This window comes from Charadrius vociferus, unplaced genomic scaffold (genome assembly GCF_000708025.1).
Source record: "Charadrius vociferus isolate BGI_N301 unplaced genomic scaffold, ASM70802v2 scaffold176, whole genome shotgun sequence".
Taxonomy (NCBI): domain Eukaryota; kingdom Metazoa; phylum Chordata; class Aves; order Charadriiformes; family Charadriidae; genus Charadrius; species Charadrius vociferus.
In genome coordinates, this window is record NW_009648961.1 from 629,902 (window position 1) to 650,280 (window position 20,379).

Sequence of the window (20,379 nt, forward strand, 5' to 3'; positions counted from 1 at the left end):
AGAGTGGATTAGAGGGGCAGAATCACCTCCCTTGACCTGCTGGCCACACTTCTTTTGATGCAGCCCAGGATACGGTTGGCCTTCTGGGCTGCGATTGCACATTGCTGGCCCATGTCTGACTTTTCATCTACCATTATCCCCAACTCCTTTTCCTCAGGGCTGCTCTCCAGCCATTCCCCGCCGAGCCTCTATTTGTGCGTGGAATTGCCCCGACCCAGATGCAGGACCTCGCACTTGGCCTTGTTGAACTGCATGAGGTTGGCTTGGGCCCACCTCTCCAGCCTGTCCAGGTCCCTCTGGATGGCATCCCTCCCCTCCAGCGTGTCTGCTTTGCCAAACAGCTTGGTATCATCGTCAAACTTGCTGAGGGTGCGCTCGATCCTGCTGTCCATGTCACTGACAAATATGATGTGTATCTTTGTGGACTCATTTTTTCCCTGAAGTGCCATTCAGAGTCAGGTCTTCCCTTTAAGGATTTCTTGTGATTTATGTTCAGTGTTTAATCAAACAGGCATACTTATATCGAAGGTTTATTGATCGTCCCCCACGTAATTATAAAGATGACGATGTGCGTAGGATATGGCTGAATGGAATCATCGTACAGGAAAGCAGTAAAACAACTTCCCCCCTCTCCCCAAATTTACTGCAGATTGATCTGGTGTTTTCTTTAGCTATAATTGGGTTGGAAAGATTAATGTTCATTTGTATTTTGTAGTTTCCAGTATTGTTTGCAATGTGTTTGGAGCTGAGCCTGTTCAGTCATTTAGAATGCTTGAGATAGGGGGTTCAGAGCCTTGTCCACAGCTTTCTAGAATAAACTAATAGAACACTAAATTGTCATTGACATTGCAATCAAATGTATACTGCTATTAAGTGTGCTGAGTTGAAAAAATCACTGACACTTTTTGCAGTAACTTGAAAGTATTCTCTTTTGCTATGCTTTTTCTCACAGAGGAAAATAAAATTATTTACCAAAGGTCATATGGGAAGCCTGCATTTAATGTTCTTTCCAACTTGATTATTTAACACTTCTTTCAAAAACTGAGCCAACAGTTTGGAAATGGTTTCCTTACCACTACAGTCAGACTCCTCGTGACTTGTCTCTGATTGTGTTATGCTTCCCCTTCCCCACCCTGCCCCCCATCAAATTCTGTAGAAGTTGAGTCTTTGTTCCTTCTTAACATTTGTGTTCTTTGGAAGTCATTAATTCTGTTTTCTTTAACATTTAACATGCAGTTTCTGTCACTCAGTTAATTTTGTGTGTGATAATGCCATCTACCTTTAGAGAGGGAATGTCTCACCTTTAGTTTTCTGAGTAATGTACCATAGTTCAAAAATGGACAGAACAAAACAAAGCTTTGTATGATTTTGTAATGGATTTTTATAATTTTTTATCAGGGTTTAACCTTTCAACTTATTCAAGTCAGTTGGTCTTACTGAAGCAGCGTTCTCCCAAATGTTGTGTTTGTGTTGTGGTGGCGTTGCTTAGGCGAGCCTTTGTGTCAGAATGATGCTTAGGTGAATACATACCTCTTTGCAGCAGTGCTCTTTTCTGGGCAAATATCAGGAGACTGTTTCTTCCCTTAATATATGAGGGTAGCTGGGAGATGAATATTGGTTTTGGTTAGATTTAGCATATTCTTTTTAGTTTCTGGTGCAAAATCAATTACTAAATGAATGGAAAAAATAAATTGATCCAACAGTATGTGAGGTCGTTTTTGAATTAGATTTTGATATGTATGTATATCGTCAACTGGTGATAGATGTGCAGTGTTTGGAGAGAAATTTTGATTCTCTTGGCATACATTTAAAAAATAAACTCCAACCTGTGGTGCTCAGTACAGCAGTGCCTCAGATTTCAACAGCAGTTTTCTGTACTCACTGTTTTTTTCACATAAGAAATGATGCAAATACTTTCACTGGGCAAGTCCTTCCAACTGTGAACTTAGGAAAATAACTAGAGAAAGCAGGTTTCCTTGGTGGTCAGATATCTACCAATAGTGATCGGGCACTTCAAGAAATACTCATCAGGTTTTTTCTTTTTTGGGCAAGTGTTTCGTATGAGTTGATGTTTATCCAGAAAAGCAGGTAAATGGCTAGTGAAAGGAATTAGGAAGATTTTCATCATAATTCACAGAATCATATGGTAGCCCAGCTCTGAAGCATATTTTTTGAAGTTTGCATGGTGGTTTGTGTGTCTCTTCTTTGCTTTCTTCTTCCAGCTTGTATTGTAAATGTGACCGGTGTGCTTCAAAACCTCTGAAACTCCTGGTTTTGTCTGACACTTGAAGATTACAGTGTTTCACTTTTGACCCTCTTAAATGAACTGCGTTTGGATGGCAGAAAAAATGCAGCTGCCTGATGGGATAAGGCTCAAACTTCATTTGAGTAAGCTTTTTTAAACGAGCGCTGCGTATACCAGTATACAGATAGCTAACTGTATTTTATACAGTTATTTAAAAGAGTGGGTGTGTTTCATTATGGTATCAGGGCATAGACTTAGCAAGTTGGTGGTAACCCTTCAGAACCGGGTTAGGTACCTCTGAGGCGCACCAGAGCTGCCCTCCTGGGCTGAGGCAAACCAGGTCAGGCAGTCTGGAGCCACAGCCACCAGCCTGGCTCTCCCTCCCTCCCTCCCTCCCTCCCACCTCATCTCATCTGGTGCGCTCCTCTGGTTCCGTCCTTCCCAGTTGATCTCCACTGCTCGGATTGTATTGATATCTGCCATCCCATTAATAATCCTGTTTGCTGGCTGAAGAGTCTTTATTCTTCACTTAAAAGCTTCTCCGTAGTTTCCATTACCCCTAATGATATCATGCCAGCCTTGGAGATTAGAGGGGAAGGTAGAAATTCCAGAAGTATTGAGAGGTTGAGAGTGTCCTGTAGGTTAGTACAGTTACCTAAATAATGTTGTGGTTCTAAAAGTCTGTCTCCTGTGTTTACTACTGAGATTTTTCTGGTGTACTGTTGAGTTGATGCTTTCAAAGAAATGTCTCATGTATCAGCAGATCCCTTTCCTGAATGGCATAGTCAGCTTCAAAGCCCAGTGTCCACTACTTCATGTGTACTCATGCTTAATTTGTCTGCCTTTCTATTACTTGTTAGTGTTACTGATGTTCCTCTGCAGCTTTTGATGGTCTGACTGTGTCCTACCCAGCATGTAGTTGACGGCACAGTCCCAGTCCCCAACACGAGTGGGACTCTATTGGGACTTCGCTTTACTATAAACAAAGTGACTGTTGATTCAAATTGTTTGCTGTCTGTTTTTTAAGGAGTCAGGTTATTTGTCCCGCAGGGGCCTGTTTAGGAGAGCTTATTTTCTCTGGAGCCTTTTGTGAAAGATCTTTGGTAAATGTCTTTTGGTAGTCCATGTGGACTGTATCAGTGATTTCTCAGTGTGCTCATTGAGAAGGACAATAGACTGAGATGTGGCTTTTCCTTACAATAGCTGCATGGAATTATCTGCGTGCCCACTAATTCTTTTCTTTCAAGTAATTTATACAAATTTTTCTGGTACAAACATTGAACTTATCTGATCCACTGTTTCCTAATTCTCTCTCTGAACCCTTGTCAGAAATTCATGTTGCTTTTCCTGTCTCTTAGAGCTACGAGATTGAGACTGTTTTAAGTGAGAATTCACGAATCACAGCTACTAGGTCTTTCATTCTTGAGTTCTGTTCTAGCACTTCATTATTTTTCACACTGGGAACTTGTTCTTTACCTTCTTAGTGGAAGTCTCCATTGTTTGTCCTCAGTGTGTAGATCTAAAAAGAGAAGGGGACGGTTCTTTTACTGTGGGGCTTTACCTCCTGTGAGTCCTTTATGTGCTGATTGTCCTAGAGGAGCATTCTAATAGAACTGCTTTTCCTCTCTGTTCTGGAAAGGGCTGATTTTTATGCTTTTTCCTGTTTGTTTCTCAAACTTTATTGCTTTATTTTTCACATGTACATTACCGGCTAGAGCTTACATTCAAAACACACACCCCTCCCCCTTGGATACCACTTCTGATTTTGTGAAATACATCATTTTACTTCAGATGGTTTCCCTGACTTAACTATTTAGTCATGTTGCCATTTTTTCCTAGTTTGTTTAAAGGCTTCTTTTATGTGAGGGCAAGGAGTTATCCTCTGGCAATAAGCATGAATGCCTTATGGAAGCATGATCAGGAAGTAATTGTAGCAAACTGGTTTGGCTAAGCATTTGTACAAAAGGGCATACAGGAAAAAAATGAGCTAGAATACAAGCACAAGTTTTAAAACCAAAATATATATATGTTTAACTCTTTATTTCATATTTTATAATCCTGAATAATTCATATTTTATAATCCTTGTGGTTATTTTGCTTTAACTGGATTTGAAGAATATCTGATTTCTTTAAATGCCCACTGTCTTAAAAATCATCTATGCTAGATGAAAAAACAAAGCTTTCATTGCTAGAAGGGTAACCAAGTCTTGCTTCTCTAGCTAGCCTAGCAGTAGAGCAAGTGGGTTTGATGGATAGACTATTTGACGGATGAGTTGGCTGGATGGCAGCATCCAAAGGGTTAATGGCTCAATGTCCAAATGGAGCTCGGTAATAAGTGGTATCCCTTAGGGTTCCGTATTGGGACTGATATTATTTAATATCTTTATTAACACCATAGTGGGATTTGAGTGCGCCCTCAACAGGTTTGCAGATGACACCAAGCTGAGTGGTGCAATTGATACGCTGGAGGGAAGGGGTGCCATCCAGAGGGACCCTGACAGGCTTGAGGAGAGGGCCCACGTGAACCACATGAAGTTCAAGAAGGCCAAGTGCAACATCCTCCTGCACCTCGGTCAGGGCAGTCACCAGCATCAGTACAGACTGGGTGATGAACGGCTGGAGAGCAGCCCTAAGGAGAAGCACTTGGGGATATTGGTAGATGGAAAGTCGGACATGGGGCAGCAATGTGTGCTTGCAGCCCAGAAAGCCAACTGTTTCCTGGATTGCATGAAAAGAAGTGTGGCCAGCAGGTTGAGGGAAGTGATCTTCCCCCTCTACTCTGCTCTGGTGAAAGCCCACCAGGAGTACTGTGTCCAGCTCTGGGGTCCCCAGCACAAGAAACTCATGGACTTGTTAGAGCAGGTCCAGAGGAGGTCCATGAAGATGATTAGAGGACTGGAGCACCTCTCCTCTGAAGACAGGCTGAGAGAGAGAGGGTTGTTTAGCCTGGAGAAGAGAAGGCTTGAGGGAGACCTCATTGAGGCCTTTCAGTACCTGAACAGGGATTATAAGAGAAGTGATAGGACAGGGGGTAATGGTTTTAAACTAAAGGGGGTAGGTTGAGATTAGATATTAGGAAGAAGTTTTTTTACTCTGAGGGTGGTGAGACACTGGAACAGGTTGCCCAGAGAAGTTGTGGATGTCCTATCCCTGGAAACATTCAAGGTCAGGTTGGATGGGGCTTTGAGCAACCTGATCTGGTGAAAGATGTCCCTGCCCATGACAGGGGGGTTGGACTTAGGTGATCTTTAAAGGTCCCTTCCAACCCTTCCAGTTTTATGATTCTAAGTGTAGAGGGATTCCTGGTTGGCTATTAATAAATGTAATGTGTGAATTTGCTGAAGATAGAGCAAAGAACTTGTGTGCTGTCAGTAGGGAGATGTTTGTACATGTTAGGATATCTGCATTCAGGAAGTGGGGGTTTTGGACCTTTTTTATTTGGATTAAACTATGCTGGGGATATGTAGTTAAATTCTGTTTAATACTACAAGATTGAGTTACGAATGTCACATTTCTTAGTTTTGTAAGCAAAACTTGGAATATTAATTTTTTTTGAAAGCAAGTATTGCATTAAATGTCGCAAAATTGCAAGAAGGTATTTCACACTGGGCCCTCACTTTGTCCAAATAGTGTTACTTCAGACTTCTGCCATGTATGGACAGACGTAAATCACCAGTTTTCCGGGTGAATGTACTTTTCAAAACAAAATGTATTTATAGGAACTTAAAAGCTTCTTAAAGACAATTAAGGAAAAATAATTCAGAAGAATGATTTTTTTTTTTTCTTGGCTTCTTCCAGGTACTAAATTTGGGGTTTGTGTTTTCCTTTATACAGCTGTTAAAACCTGGAACAGGTGTATCCATTGTCCAAAAAGCCTATCTCTACAGAAGTCTATGCTTAATTTTTTGGTTTCTTTTGGTTCATTTTTTTCTTTTTCTAGCTTGAACCACCTGTCCTTAAACTTTGTGCTAAATTTAGCTCTCTACTACCTGGAATAAAGTAATGGGTTGCTAGCAACAACCCAACGTTATCCTGTTGAATTTTGGCATATTCCAGATGTGTGGTATTAAGATACCTGACTGCACACAGCTGATGCTTCAGCATCAGTTGTGCGCAACTCTTCTGTGTTTCTCAGCCCTGTGTTGTAGCTTCCTTGATGCTTTGGACCACCCCGTCCCCCTTTTTCCCCTGATCATTTCAAAGCTGATGGACTGTTCAGGTGTGGTCCCAGCGTATCTACACGAATCAGCGGTTCTGTCCCCTTATGGCTGTATATATCGTAGGTGAAGGAGCTACCGGTCTTACCTCGTCTAGGACTGTTATCAGATTGGCAAGGTGGCTTCTTGAATTTAGGATGATTCCGTATTTGCTAATGTATCTGTCAATTGCTTTTACTATATTTTGAGCTTTGAGAATGCTGACCAGGAATACCCAAACTGAGCCTTGTAAGGCACTGCCTGAATGTAAGCAAAATGTTTCTGGCACTGTAGTGGCCCCAGAAGTAGTTTAGCTGTAGTTGCACATCATCAAGCCAAGTCAGCAGCCAGGATGAGTGACCCACAGTCTGGTGAATCACCTGTTCGTAACTGGAAGTTGAGCGCTGAACTATGAGTATAAAATAGAGGAGAAACTGATTTGAGACCCTTGATTTTCTGCCTCTTTTCTCCTTTTCCACCACAATGGTGAAGAGTATTTATATATTTGAATTCTAGAAGCGTATTGCTTTTTGTTGTATAAGAAGCACATAAGTAATTCAGAATATTTTGCAACAGCAATTAGTATTAGCGTTAGTGAGAAGTAGTAACAGTTGTTTTAAAAGTGGATGTCTAGCCATGTACTGGTTATAATTTCACTGTTTTAATGGAAATACTTTCAAGCTGAGAAGACAGACACTTATGCTTCGACAAACCAATTTTTTTCAGTTTGTCTTTTGACAACTATACAAAGTTGTAGTTAAACCTGTTTTTGACAGGAAAGGATAGAAAAAAAGCACCTCATATTTGCAGGGAGAAGAAATCCTTTTCTCTTGGGAACTTAGATATGACTGAAGAATAACTTGTTAGCTTCAGAGCAATAAATTGGTTATAACCAACTTGAGGAGCATGACCTATATTTAAGATTGGCTCATCTTTTCCACTGTGTGATCCTGTTTACTGTTACCTTTTACGTCGTTAAATGTAAACAATTCTGAATTATGTTTTCTGAGCTAGCAGTTTGCCAAAATTTGAATGAATGTTAGGAAGTTAAAGATATTGTTAATACCAGTATGGATATTAATCTAGTTCAATATACTGTATTGCTCAGGGCGTGTGGTAGGAGAGGAAAGGGATCTTTTGGCTTTGTTTCTGTTACAATGACCATTTTATGGAAAAACTCCAATTCCTGCTGGTTTTAGGAAGGAAATAAATGCCGTGTATGGATGGTCAGTCCCATTATCAGGGCTCTGGTTTTGAGCCACCGTGCTTCTAAGCACATTTATGACATTTGTGTTGTAAACAAAAATACAATGTAAGTTAAGTCAAGAATGTTCTTAAAACTGGTTTGGCATTTTGTATCTGGTCTTTTTATGTATGAAAGCAGCAAATACTATACAGTCCCTTGTCTGTTAACACCTAGGTTTGAAGGAGAAAAGAGCAGCGTTTTGTTCAAAGCCATATATTGTGAATAATCAGAGATTTTCACAGCAAGTAAATAGCCTTGGACGATGGAGTCCTGAGTCAGTGTGAAGGAAGGAGTTGTTTCCAATTACCACCTGTCAGTCATAGCTATGAAGTTAGTTCATGTACAGTTCTCACTGTGTAGCAAATTTCTGATGAATATCTGTCATGCTGGATTGCTTCTGCTAAAAGAAGTATGTACTTAGTAAAAAGAGTAGAGTTATTACTGCATCCTGGGAGAAAAATGCAGAACTCCACTACCTGTGTACTGTGGCTGTTTTGGTGGTTAGATAGTAATGAAGTTACAAAGCTGTGTTTAAAATTGAGAACCCAGATGGATTTTTGCTTAAGCATTTGTAATAATTCTGATATATTATTTCTCTGAGTTAATGCAGTGAATGAAGGAAGTCTATACTTTTTTCAGATCTGCTGTTTCCAGTGACAAAATTGCTACATGCCCGTTCTCACTGGGCTGGGCTTTTTTGTTTAATGGAAAATAAAAAGATTTGATTCAGTGGGCATATGATGATGAATATAGTAAGTAATTGGTTAAGCTTCTGTTATGCTTCCATCAATGTAATCAAATATATTATTTTTTTTGCCCTAGAAAGAAAAACTTGATGAGAGCTACCATATTTATGTATCGTATATATTTCCTTTGTAACTGTACTTGCAGGTGGCTGCTGTATTTAGTGCTAGTAAAACTAGGTATATAGTGATCATTGCAAAGAAAAAACTGTTACCTTTTAAGCATTTTGGATCTTACATTACATTTTATTGGACCTTTTTATTTTTTCTTAATTGGGGATGCCTTTTCTGGTGTAATATATACTTAAAATCTGATGAAAATCAAAAGTGGTGTTTTCTCATGGAAAAATAATGTGTTTTTATACTGCTTACAACTGCAGAATATATTGCTGATAACTGAGATTTATTTTTTTTTTCTTGGCAGTTGTACTCGCTAAATGATTATAAGCCACCCATTTCTAAAGCTAAAATGACACAGATCACCAAAGCAGCAATCAAGGCTATAAAGGTAAGAAATTGGCTAACTTCTTTTGACTTCCTTTCCATTTCTCATCTGTGTCAAAATAACTGAATACCTTAAAGAACTTGCTTCACAACTATCCACCTCCTTTGTTGTCTGTACAATTTCCAAGTTATGATCAAATGTAGTAGTGATGGGATTTTCAGGAGCGCAGCAGAAGGCTTAATTTGTTGTGTGACTTTCATTTGCTGGTTGTCATATGTGAGAGCAGAAAGCTTAATTTGTTGTGTGGCTTTCATTTGCTGGTTGTCATATGTGAGAAAGATTTATACCAGCTTGACTCTTCAATCAGATCTGAAAGGTTTTTTTTTCTCAGTTTAAAAAGGACAATGCCTGAGAGCAGATGAATAAATAGAAAACTACAATTCCCTTTTCCACTACCCCCCCCCAAAAAAAAAAAAGATATGCGTGCCTTTGGATCAATACAATTGATTAAGTTTTATTTCATTTTTATAAATTCCTAGCATACCCTTTCATGGGTGTTGTTCATAGATTATTATTTTTTATGTTGCTTGGATACCAATTGTTCTAAAGTTTTAGGATTAGTACACTAATTAAAGACTTTTCTTGCCACAAAGTAAAACTAATTGCCAAACAGCAATGGAGCAGCAGAAAACAGCGCTGAAAAATGATGAAGGAAAGAACTATGCCATTAGTGTTAAGCATTAAAACAAACGGAAACTCAGTAAAAGCTGGAGAGGTGAAAAGAGCGGTAGGATAAAAGCAAAAAAGCCATGAACTTAGGCTCTTTGTGTCTGCATTCCTCTGCAGATATGTTTTCAGATAATGAAATCCATATTGGTGTGTTGTGTAATTTGGAGAGACAGCAGTTTGATGACAGAAAAGTGAAATTCACTGACTTTCTTAAATAAGAGAAGTCTATGTAAATTAGTCTGTGTGTTGCAGTGTAATGAAAATGCTAAAAACTTGTATTGAACGTAAACAAGTAGTAAATGGTTCTATAAATTAAACAATTAAATGATACCAAAACATTTTATCATGCATTTAACTTGGAAATCCTGCCTCCACTCATCATTTCAATAACAACATTTAGTTTTGTATAGCAGTTAGTGAGATGATATAGAGCCATTGTGATGATATGAGATTTACAAAAAAAAACCAAAACAGGCCCATTTTAAAGAAAAAGTGTTTAGTAGATTTTATGAGGTCTTCCTATACTCATGTTTTTAGATTATTAAAGTGAACACTTGAAAAATAAATGAAATGCAGAGAAGTGCTACGCTGAGTAACATCAGGCTAGCATCTTCAGTCATTTACAATGAAATAGTCATATGTTTTTGAAGGAACAATTATATTATTCTCTTAGTTCTCATTAAATAAGCATGTTATTGAAAAAAAACAGTGTAAAAAACCTTCAGAAGGCAATAAAAAGTGAGCTTAGCTTTTTTATTTGCTGTTAAGGAAGACAGCATACTCAGCTGTAAGTATTGGATTGCTGGTTAATTAACCGAAGTTTCTAATTCTGGTTTTACTACCAATATTGCATCACTCGAGCAAATATATGCATCTTCGGGTTTTTTCCTCTATGTAAATATTATTTTATTTTCCAGTTCTACAAGCACGTTGTACAGAGTGTTGAGAAATTCATTCAAAAGGTAAGTCAGTCACGAATATTTTGTGCTAGCACAGAGAAAAAATTCCTCATTTTGGATTACAGAGTATTGAAGATCATTGGGTTTTAGGTACACATATGGATTAGTGTTTTTATCACGTTAATTTATTTCAGTTTTTAGTCACATTCAGTTTCTGCTAGTAATCAGTAGCTGATCATAACCCATGACGCAGAAAGATGAACCCTTTGTCCTCATTTTGTAGTTATGATATACTTTGATCTGAATGACTGTGGATACTGTTTTAGGACTACTTCTGTGTGTATTCATTTAATGTTAAAAAAGGCTGTCAGTGTAGCCCGTGTGAACAGCTAACGGCAAAAGAATTGATAGTGGTTTGGCGAGTGACAGTTGCTTTTGCTTTTCTGCCAAGGGAAGATGACCATTCAGCCCCATCTTTTGTGTAGCAGAAGATGCAATATTTCAGTTGGTGGTTACTGCTAATAATGAAAAAAAATATTTATATGGCTAGACTGGAATTACTTTTTGGGAAGATGCATTATGTTTTTACATAACAGTTAATTATTCTTGGGTAAAACTGCATTTTACCTCCAGTTGGAAATGCATGGATTCCAATTTGTGAGTCTTTCCTCCTTGTCTGCGTTGTACCTGATCGTTCAGTTGATCGTTTTGGTACTGAATTTCTTCCCCTTTTGTAAATAGGAGTAAATTATGATCAAATTGCCAATTTATTTTGGCAGACAAGCTAGAGAAATCAGTCTGCTAATGTTGGGTGCAATTTTTCTTCTGTTGTCCATTTGATGAAGCGGGCTAGATTGCTCTGTGTCAGTCACCTGTCTTCCTCATTACCTTTTATTCCTTGGTGCCCAGTGTGTGCTGCAGTGCCTTTTGACAGTGGTTGGATGGCGTAAACAGCATTCAGCTTCAGCCTGGTGTTTTTAGCTGTCTCAGAACAATTAATGAATGAATTATGTGGGTACTAGAACATCAGTCCTATTTGGAAAATGTCATGTATGTTTCATGGCAGTACTAAAGACTAGTAGTATACTTTACCATCACTGCTAGTGTTTTGTGAAGTAGTTGTCTTTTGGGGTATCACCTCTAAGAAAAGGGGTAACTGTCTTTTGACCCCCTCCTTAATACATAGGACGACATAGGAAGATGAGATCAGGTGTACATCTTACCCATCTCTGATCAGTAGCATTTTGCAGTTTTGTGTACCGAAATTAATCTGGAATTGCCCGAGTTCCAAATACTGTTTTTCGGTTGCAGTGGCTGTGATTGGAAATTCTATATGCAGAGGCATGAGAGAAAATTTATCCTCTGAATGAAAGAGTAGCAGTTTGTCAGGAATCGGACTGGTTGTTTGTGACCTGTCCACAAACTGCTTAAGAGTATGGATTATCTTCACACACTTGGGTTCAGTGTCCAGTACTGCTTGATGAAGGAGTTCTGCACTGTTCACTGCTGGGTACAGAAGGCAGATGTATGTTGTTATTGATAACCTTATTAATGATCACTCTGGATTAGATGTTTCCCTTTGGTGGGCTTGATGTGGTTTTTTTTTTCAGTATTTCATGAACAATTTAGTGAGACACAAATTATTAATAACATCAAAGAGTAAGTTCTTATTTTAGTAGAATTGGAGATAAGCAGATGAAAGGTAGCCATTAGATATTTATGGATTTAAGGTGTATGTTTGGAAGATAATTGGATTGTTTTTCTGGAAGCCATCACTTCAAGTTAAAGCTCAAGACTACTAAATCTTCCATTAAAATCTGCCATAGACTTGTCCAGAGTGATGTCAGTGCCATCTCAATTAGTTTACTGTTGGTTCTTTACTACTACAATATTTCCTTTCTTCAAAATAATTCTCATGAGGTTATTGAAACTTCAGGTGAAATAATTGCCCGTGACATTCTTTGTTTTGTCACATTTAAGTCACTGGTCTGTTGTCATTTTGGTTGACTGCTTTATTCTCTGGCAAAACATCGTTTCAGGGGTCAAATTACCACTTTTCATATATATATATAAGGATATTCCATTGTGAGAGCAAGACTTGAGTAATTTCTTTGAGTAATCAAGTTATTTTATTGCTTAGACTCACTCAGAAAATAAGTGAGTATTTGTTGTGTAAAAGCTTTCTCATCTGAGATTAGGGATACACGGGCTCACTGCCCCAGTTATAATTCTTTATTTCATTTTTTGCTTGTCTTATTTTTTATCATCTGTCTTATTACATTCATTATAATCTTTTACTCTCTGTATGTGTCATGTTTTTAAATACTCCACCTAACATATTTGCTGAGTTTTCTTATTAAATACCTGTGGGTTTTATTAATTTGAATATTGTGAAAAGTTGTATACCTGTCTGTTCTGTGTGGAAAATACTCTTGCTTTTGGTAATAATTCAGCTAACATTTCAGTTGCTACAATACATTGAAGTGATTCTCTGAAAACAGTGTATTATATCCAATTAGATTTTAATTTTGTAAGTTTAATAATGCACATTTATTCTTAAAAGGATGCCACACACATTCTTAAAAATAAATAGTGCCATACTTAAATACGCTGAACCATCTTTAGAGCCTTAATAAATGCTTCATCAAGGTTGCAAATGTTAGCAACCAGCACTTTTCAAAACAGGAAGCTTGCATCTAGGCTATAATAAAATTAATAGTCTGAAGAGTTTGTTTGGCACTGTATTAGAGATTATGAATTTAGTGTGTTGCATAATATGTTTATAGACTACCTGGACGGGAGAGGGAATGGGTGTACTTTCCCATGCTTTCCATAGTACTTTGTGTGATAAGTGTATTCAACCAGTATTGACGAAGTGAATCCATGTCATAGTATTTTCTGGTGATGACCTCACTATATTTTTGTACCACTTTTCATTCTCTCTTAAAACTGGTTGCAGTAGTCTGGTGCAATTACTTTGCAATTAAAAGACAAAAATTATAGCTTTAGTTGTTAAGTAAGTAAAATTACCTAAGCAATTAGTATTGTATTTAGCAGACATGCTTTATAAATACCGTGCTGTTTGTAAATTATGTAAGTTTTCCGGAGTTGTAAAATAAGTATCACTGGTATATCCTCAACCAAACAGATGTCCACAAAAATATGTTTCTGTTTTGGCAGGGTGAGGATATACCACATACTAATTACAGCGATGTAAAATAAAGTAAACAAATGTTAACTTTAATGTTGGCTTTGAACATAAAGAAGAACAAAAATATTTTGAATTATATCTACAGCTAGTCCCAATGTACTTTTAAGAATTTCGTCATGCTTTATGCTGTTCTCTTAAAATAGATGTGTGCATTTAAAAAGGATATGTGGTTCATGTGCTAATTTTTAATAGCTAGATTCAAAAAAGTTCTTTTTTTTAGTGGTAGGAAACTGATTTTAAGCCATTTATATATTTGCAGAATACATATAGATGTGATAATTTGAACATTAAAGGTTAGCTGGTTTTGATAGAGTTTCAGGACAATTTATTAAATAGGTAACATTTTAGTAATACTTTAACCCATTTAAAAATTAGAGGCGACTGTTCATATTTACTCTGCCATTAATGATTTTTGTTATTTTTCACATATGCATATTTTAAATTATCATTCTTTGTAGTGTAAACCAGAATATAAGGTACCTGGTCTGTATGTCATTGACTCCATTGTGAGGCAGTCCCGGCATCAGTTTGGACAAGAAAAGGATGTATTTGCTCCAAGATTCAGCAATAACATCATCAGCACTTTCCAGAACTTGTACCGTTGTCCTGGGGATGACAAGGTAAACCACTTACAGATTTTTCTAATTAAACCAATCTTTAGTATGTCATCTCTAAAGATTTTGATCTCACTTTCTGCTTGCTAGAGCGAACCTAATTATAATTTTTAATATATATTTACATATTTACATATTTACATATATTTCTTCAATTTTGCTTGTATAAATGTAGGGATGGGGGAAGGCACATCCTATTAGATTAATTAGACTTTTGGAAAGGCTTTCAGGAAGCCTGGATGGATTTGACTTAATGTATTTTGATCAGAAAAAATTAAGCGGCCATGTGGTAGGACAGGGGGTTATAGTCAGTCTTTTATTGTCTTCTTCCCTGCTTCAGTGAGAAAATAAGTGAGCAGGCTTTGTATAGCATCAAGGAATAAATAGCTTTCTTGGTAGCAGTATCTTCAGTACAAGCTGGTATGTTTTGGACTGAAGAAGCAACAGAAAAACAGCAAAGTGTCTTAAAAGTTACCTTTCTTTTGATACTGAATCAATCAACAGCTGAATAAGGCCTAACTTGAGTAGTTTACCCAATAGTTCAGCTGTTCCATTGGACCACAGTAGTCAAAATCACTACCAAATTATCTTTATAATTGGTTGCCTGGAAATAGCAGAGAGTGCAGGCCGTTTAACTTCTTTCATATTTGTCACTGATCTTACAATAGCTAGAGTTTCTTCTTATGGAACTGAAAAATTTCAAAAAGATAGGAAATGCTAAGGGCTTTACCTCCACATAAATTTGTGTAATAGTCATTAAGTGAAGTAGGAAGTGAGGTGAGACACTGCAGAAAGAGAAGGACAGGTTATTCTTTGAATAGTCGCACACGTGACTACAGCTGTATTTTTCAACCAAAGATCTGAAAACCCAAGGCATCCATGGAAGGTGATTAAGACAAGTTCAGCCTTTGCATGTCTTCTGTAGTTGTCATAGGGTTCCTGCCTTTTTAGAGGCATTAGGACCTCTGCAGGAAAATGTGTTGGGATCTGCATATTTTAAGTGGTTGGAAAAGCTCTGCTATGGAAGTCTGTCTTCTCTCAACTGCAACTGAGTTCTGAGGTGCTGCTGAACAGGTTAAGTTAAGAAATTTTTCTAGTCTGGTTTTAGGTTATCTGCATGAGCAACTTGTGCTGCTTCTATTCTATAGTATTTTATGTCTATACAGCCATGATGGTTAACTTTTTTTCTTCATTTAATCGTGTTCCTTAAGCAGTATTAGTTTGTATTGTATAATCATTTAGCTTACTGCTCTGGGAAATATACTAACACGAAAATAGCCTGACTTGATGAAGAAAGAGAGCTGGCACAACAATGATGAGCTCAAGTACTCAGTTTGTGTCTGGCTTTAAAAAAAACAGAAGTTTATTGTAGGGTAGGAAATAGTGCTTCTTATCCTGTGATATTTCAATGATTTTCAAACGTATCACATTAGAGGTGTTTGATGTGAAGAGGGAGAGTAAAATATAGTCTGCTTATGGTCTGTAAAGCTCTTATCAGATTCATTTCTAGGGTATTTTTCATTTCACTTAGCGAAAATGTATGTTGCAATCTGAAGTCTTGCTGCTGTGTTGCATATGGATTCAGTATTACAGTAAAGCCTTTGTGCTGTGAAAGTATCTATCTTATATCTGACCCAGCAAAAAATTGTGCTATCAGAGATACCAAGATATGTACCTGTTTTCTAGCATTTTGATGTTTAATCTAATTAAAAGGCATAATGGAGAAAAACAGCAGTTATCTTTATATGAGCAAATGTGGGTTTGGCTTTGTTTTAAAATGAAGCAGAAGGACAGGAGCATTTCATTTAAACTAACAAAAAAACCCCACTGATTTCCGTCATCTGGCTCAGCTATGGAATGTGCGAGGGGGCGATAGATACACAGAAATAGTTTTATATTCCTGTTCTGGATATAAAAGGAAAGTTAGAGCCTCTGATGGACTTGTCAAAGACTGCCTTATAAAACAAACTTTCAAGGAAGAAAGCCTTACATGCTGTAATGCTGAATGGAAGCCTTCAGAGATTTCTTTAAAGGAACTCTAAATTATGTTTTCCAGGCAGTGAAAATTCAGCACTTCTCTCTATTAAAGTAAAGTATCCTCTTGGAATTCTGGGCAAACAGACTCTTGTTTTCTCTGGTTTAATTGCTGTTGTTAAGTACTCTATGTTTATATTTTATAGAATTTAAATAATTAAACCATCTTCATGACAGCAAACAGAAGATCCTATGAAGAACTTTCTGCTCTTTAGAATAGAACTTTTTTTTTTTTTTTCCCCCAAATAAGCAAGGTATCTTTTCTGTCACATAGATTTCTATCCAAGTTTTCAAAATAAAGCATTTCAGTAAAGGTGAAGCTTAGAAAAGAAGATATCTGGGAGCAGATCAAAATGGTGGAATAGAAATGTAATAAAAATGCAAACTGAACAATGAGTTACATCTAATGGGATTGTATGAAGTCTTAATTTTCAGTTTTCCTTCCCTATTATCCACATTTTTAATATTACTATGTAATTTCAATAGGCAGGGAATTGCATTCCAGTTTAAACTTTTAAATTCCCTATTTCATCAAGACAGCTTGCAAACCATTGAGCTACTTTCCTTATAAAAGTATTTCATAGTCTTAGTACATGCCCATTTTTCAATGGATATAAATAACTTTGGTTCATATGTAGATCAGAATTGCATTCATATATGTTGACTATAAAAGTTTAGGAGACTAATAATTCCTGTTTAAGTTATTAGTAATGCTTTAAAATTCTTCCTTAAAATAATTTTCCTTCCATACCGTCCTCCAAGAATAAAGGTACAAAAGATACATTTGTTTTGTTTTAATATATTTAATTTTCTGTTGAGAGAAGACTGTCACTATGTTCATAGTGTGTCTTTAATGTTGCCTAGGGTTAGCCTCGGGTTCGTAGCTTAGACATCTTTGGTGTGACCTAGTATAACTGTTCTTATGGTTCTTACTGTTTGTAAACCTAAAGGTGCTTCAGTCTAGAGAGATTGACCTTGCTAGTTAAGAATTCCATAAATAATAATAACAAGAAAGATAAGCATGACTCAGGTCTTTTGTTATCCTTTCTTCATTTTAGAGTAAAATTGTTCGAGTGCTAAATTTATGGCAGAAGAATAACGTGTTCAAGAGTGAAATTATTCAGCCTCTCCTGGATATGTTCCTCCTCCGGTTGTGACCCCTGTCTTGCCCAGCACTACAGCTGCTATGAGCAACAATACACCAGGTAAACGCAGCCAGGTTAAAATCATAACTTTCTGTCAAAACACTTGTGTCAACTTTGGCACATTGGCTGTTAACACGATGAAAAATCTCACTGGTTTCCTTTAGACAGATCAAACAAAGGATAGAAAGAAATCTAATATAGCCAGCATCTAGATCAGGGAAACAGCAAAAACAAGAGGCAGCTTGCTGTGTTTGCTTTCCAACTGTATATCGTAAATATATTCGGATTGAGTGACAGTGCAATAAGACCTAGTTTTGCACTCCAAAGTCAAAACAGTAGATCACTGATAGAGTTAAAAACCCAACACAGCACTTAACTATGATCTTTGTTAACTAATGGTGCCACAATTGAGAGAAATGAAAGAGAATTCATCAGTATCCCCTTGCTATCCGTAGGATAGGGCTTGCTCTGGGTAATGTCAGACAGTGCTCCTTTACTTTTGCTGGCTAACAGACAATGACTTCCAGGGGAAAAAAAAAACATTGACAATATAAGCTGCAGACAGTGACATACTTGCCTCTCCCTCAAATCTGAGTATGTGGGCCAGAAATCATGCGGGCAAAAAACTGCTCATGGAGTGTGTCCCAATTTGCGTGTATTAACAACATTACCGTTTGGTAGACTTGATCATTTTGTGCTCTAAGCATCTTCATTACTTATGTAGGTAGATGGCAGGGAACTGGCTTTTCAACTTTTTTCGCTTTGTGGAGATTTTTATCATTCAAGCTTGGGATGCATGGGAAATTTTACATATAGAAAGTGTTTCTTGGCACATATGGACCTGTTTTTGTCATCGACCTTTTGCTGATCCCATGCTGGAAAGCAGTGAGGTGGACAAACCCACCTTATTTTTCATTGGTGTCTGTAAATATGTGAAAGTTCCAGCTCCTAGATTGGACTTACTGCATCTTCTAGCTCAATATTTTTTATTTTCATTGCTTGGGTTACTAGAAATTGTAGAAATCATAGCTTTACTCTACTGCTTTTTAAAATTCTGATGCAAATTGTATTTTAAAACAGTAATCTAGTCATTTACATTTAGTGTTCATTGGCCTGTCTCTACTTCTGAGCTAAAAGCAGGAGCATTTGCAGGGAATGGAGGATTCTTCTGGACTGTGGCATTGAAACTAATTATGAGATTGCCGATTTAGTCTCAATGTTCCACTTGAGAAAGAATGATAAAATGAGCATTCCTCATGAACCCAGCTGCTGCGGGTTGAAATTTTTAGTAGAATCCTTAAGGCTCCTCCTGGGGATATGCAAGTCCAGTAAGTTCTGGACTAACAGATGTTTCTGAGTAGACTGCTAAAAATTATGATTTGGTACATATTGTTTCCACTAAATGGATTACTGTGTGAAACCTGTTTATTCTGCATTCGTCAGTGGGTTTGTTAGTAGTCTCCATAGGTCAATATTGGAAAGAGCTGTGAACTACACTTACACAAAGTAATCCTGCTACTTGAGGAATGTTGACGTAAGTTTGTGTTGTTTCTGTGCGCTCTGTGTGTGTGTGTGTCAGAAAAATGGTTTCAATTGATGTTAATACAGTGCTTTCTCAGTATTTAATAACAGCAGGTTTTTTTTTTTTTTTCTTCTCTAACACTATTTCTAATTCTGTGTGCTAAAATCTTTTGTCATATTGGATTTTATCTTTTTTAGGAACACCTGTGACTCCAGTTACTCCAGCGAACGTGGTGCAGAGTTTACCTGATCCTTGGGTATCTCAGATTGCTAATACAGATACCCTTGCTGCTGTTGCACAGATTTTACAGAGTCCTCAAGGCCAACAGGTAAATCTTTTGTAGACAGTTACACTGTACACTGTTTGATACTTTGTGTCTTTAAGGTACCCTTAAGGAATACTGCTTTCCTGAGTATCTCTTAGTTTTGTGTTCACTATCCATGTTAACTATCCCATGAGGTTGTTCATCACAAGTAAGTTCCAGGTAAACTAAAACTTCCCGTTACCTTTTGTAAGCAAGCCTGTTTGTTCCTTAAAAGTATCACAGAATGTGACTTCAGATAAGATGGTCTGTAAGACGTACTTTTCTGTATAATCTTGCAGATGACTAAATCAAGAGCAGCATTAAGATTTCATGGATTTAGGTATAAAAGAGAATGCCAGTCTAAGCATATTTCTCTGCTGGATGCCCCAAGAAGCTAAACATTGTACAGAATTATATAATGGGAATGTACTTATTCTGTAAGATCCTTCCATCAGCTAAATACAGCTTTTATTTTTCAGTATTCAAAAATAAGGTCTTAGAAGTGACTGTGTTCCTCTGTTTCTAAATGCTCAACTCGTAAAAAAGTGGCTTGATGTGCAGTATGCATTGAACTGCTTGTCTTAACCCACAGCTACATAATTTGAGTGCACGCAATTGGCTTTCTGTAAAAATGTAGATCATCATTTTTCAGTTTATGCTAGAAGTCTGGCACCAGCATAATATTGGCATTATGGTTTTTATTTGAAATGAGGAATAGAATGTTTTACCTGCTGGGGTACTAAACAAAAACCTCTGCATATGAATGAGAAGCAGTCACCCGTGAACTGTTACAAAGCAGTGATGCTGATGATAACAATAACTTTACTTAGGGAGATTGTTTTATAGTGTTCAGCTAAGCAGAGTTGTCTGTAATTGTTGATAAGTCAAGTGGAGGGAGTATTTTCAGCTGATTACACTGAAAGAAATTGATGGGTCATTGAAAAGCAGAGCAAAATGAGTTTGTGGGATACTTTGTGAAATGTGGAGGAAAGATAGTGGAATAGCTCTTAAACAAGGAAGGGATGTGAAGTGAGAATAGGAAATAT

At 37.2% G+C, this 20,379-nt stretch overlaps 1 protein-coding gene across 1 annotated transcript in view; it reads left to right on the forward strand.

The window, feature by feature from the left end:
* Positions 1 to 20,379, forward strand: part of SCAF8 (SR-related CTD-associated factor 8) — a 59,322-nt gene that overhangs the window by 9,935 nt on the left and 29,008 nt on the right. The window contains 6 exon segments of the mRNA XM_009887607.1: positions 8,855 to 8,938; positions 10,522 to 10,566; positions 14,173 to 14,334; positions 17,421 to 17,499; positions 17,502 to 17,567; positions 19,227 to 19,357. Coding sequence (XP_009885909.1) covers positions 8,900 to 8,938; positions 10,522 to 10,566; positions 14,173 to 14,334; positions 17,421 to 17,499; positions 17,502 to 17,567; positions 19,227 to 19,357 — 522 coding nt within the window. The 5' untranslated portion in view covers positions 8,855 to 8,899.